The sequence below is a fragment of the Malurus melanocephalus genome, unplaced genomic scaffold (genome assembly GCF_030028575.1).
Source record: "Malurus melanocephalus ecotype Western Australia unplaced genomic scaffold, MMel_1.1 scaffold_970, whole genome shotgun sequence".
NCBI classification, from domain to species: Eukaryota; Metazoa; Chordata; class Aves; order Passeriformes; family Maluridae; genus Malurus; species Malurus melanocephalus.
Window position 1 is genome coordinate 90,513 of NW_026624202.1, and position 1,225 is coordinate 91,737.

Genomic DNA, 1,225 nt, shown 5'->3' on the forward strand with positions numbered 1-1,225 from the left:
ATGCCCATGGCTATGGGGGGGATGCCCGGGGCTGTCAGGGCGCTGCCCGGGTCCCTGGCCGGGACAGGGCCCGCTCGGGCCGGCCCAGGAGCCCTGTGCACGGTACCTTGTCCAGGAGCCCGTTCCGGCCGCTTTTGGCCGCCATCTTCTCRCCGCCTCCGCCCCGCCCCGCCCGCGACACCTGGGCGCCTCTGATTGGCCGCGCGGGAGGAAGTCCCGCCCCGTCCTGACCGCGCGGCACGCTGGGAAATGTAGTCCGCTGCGCCCGCCATGGCCGTGACGTGGAGAGTGTTTGTATCATGGAAWAATCACAGGATTTGGGCTGGGAGAGACCTTAAAACCCACCCAATCCTCCCCCTGCCATGGACAGGGCCATCTCCCACTAGAGCAGGCTGCTCCGCGCCCCATCCAACCCCAACAGGGCTGTCCAGGCCTGGCACAGCTGCCCAGGGCAGTGGTGCAGTGCCCATCCCCGGAGGGACTCAAAGCCCTGCGGATGTGGCACTTGGGGACATGGGCCAGTGGTGACCTTTGCAGTGCTGGGGTCACTCAATGACCTTGGAGATGTTTGCCATCCCTAGCAGTTCCAGGGTCCCATGATCTCCAGCAGGACAGAGCAGCCCCAATGTCCGGCTTTGGCGTGGTTTCCATGCGGGCAGGAGAGGCAGGTGCTGCTCGCCCATCGTGTCTGGATCCCTGGCAKCCGCACAGGACACACTCAAGCTGTCCTTTGTCCACGTCCAGCTCCGCTGGCACCTCCGTGTGGCCGGGAATGCTGCCAGAAGCTGCTCAAGGACTCGTGCCTGAACCTCTCCCGCTCCCTCTGCTCTCACAAACTCCGAGCACAATGTGTGGTTTCCTCTGGGACAGGATTGATCTCAGGATTGATCTCAGGTTTTTCAGGCAAATTCCAGCTTGGAAGCACCGAAAGAGCCACAATGCTGCAAGGACAGCACATGGAAACCATGGCTGCTCGCTGCCAGGCTCTGCAGCTCCTGGAAAATAGGGAGTGTGCTCACCCAACCCTGCCCCAAATCTGTCTGGAATCAGAGGGGCTGACAAGTGATGGGAGCAGTGGGAGATCCTCGCTGCCCACTGCCTGCTTCCCTACATCGAAAAGGTGTCTTTGTGCTCACTTCCCCTCTTTTCCCTGCCAAACCCCAAAATGCTGTCCAGCCCTGGCACAGCTGCCCACGGCAGCGCTGAGTCCCTGTCCCTGCAGGGA

At 62.5% G+C, this 1,225-nt stretch overlaps 1 protein-coding gene across 1 annotated transcript in view; it reads right to left on the bottom strand.

Moving 5' to 3' along the window:
- Window positions 1-145, bottom strand: part of SPCS2 (signal peptidase complex subunit 2) — a 4,509-nt gene extending 4,364 nt beyond the window's left edge. The window contains exon 1 of the mRNA XM_057386460.1: window positions 107-145. Coding sequence (XP_057242443.1) covers window positions 107-145 — 39 coding nt within the window. The remainder of the gene's footprint in view (window positions 1-106) is intronic.
- Window positions 146-1,225: the final 1,080 nt, after the last annotated feature.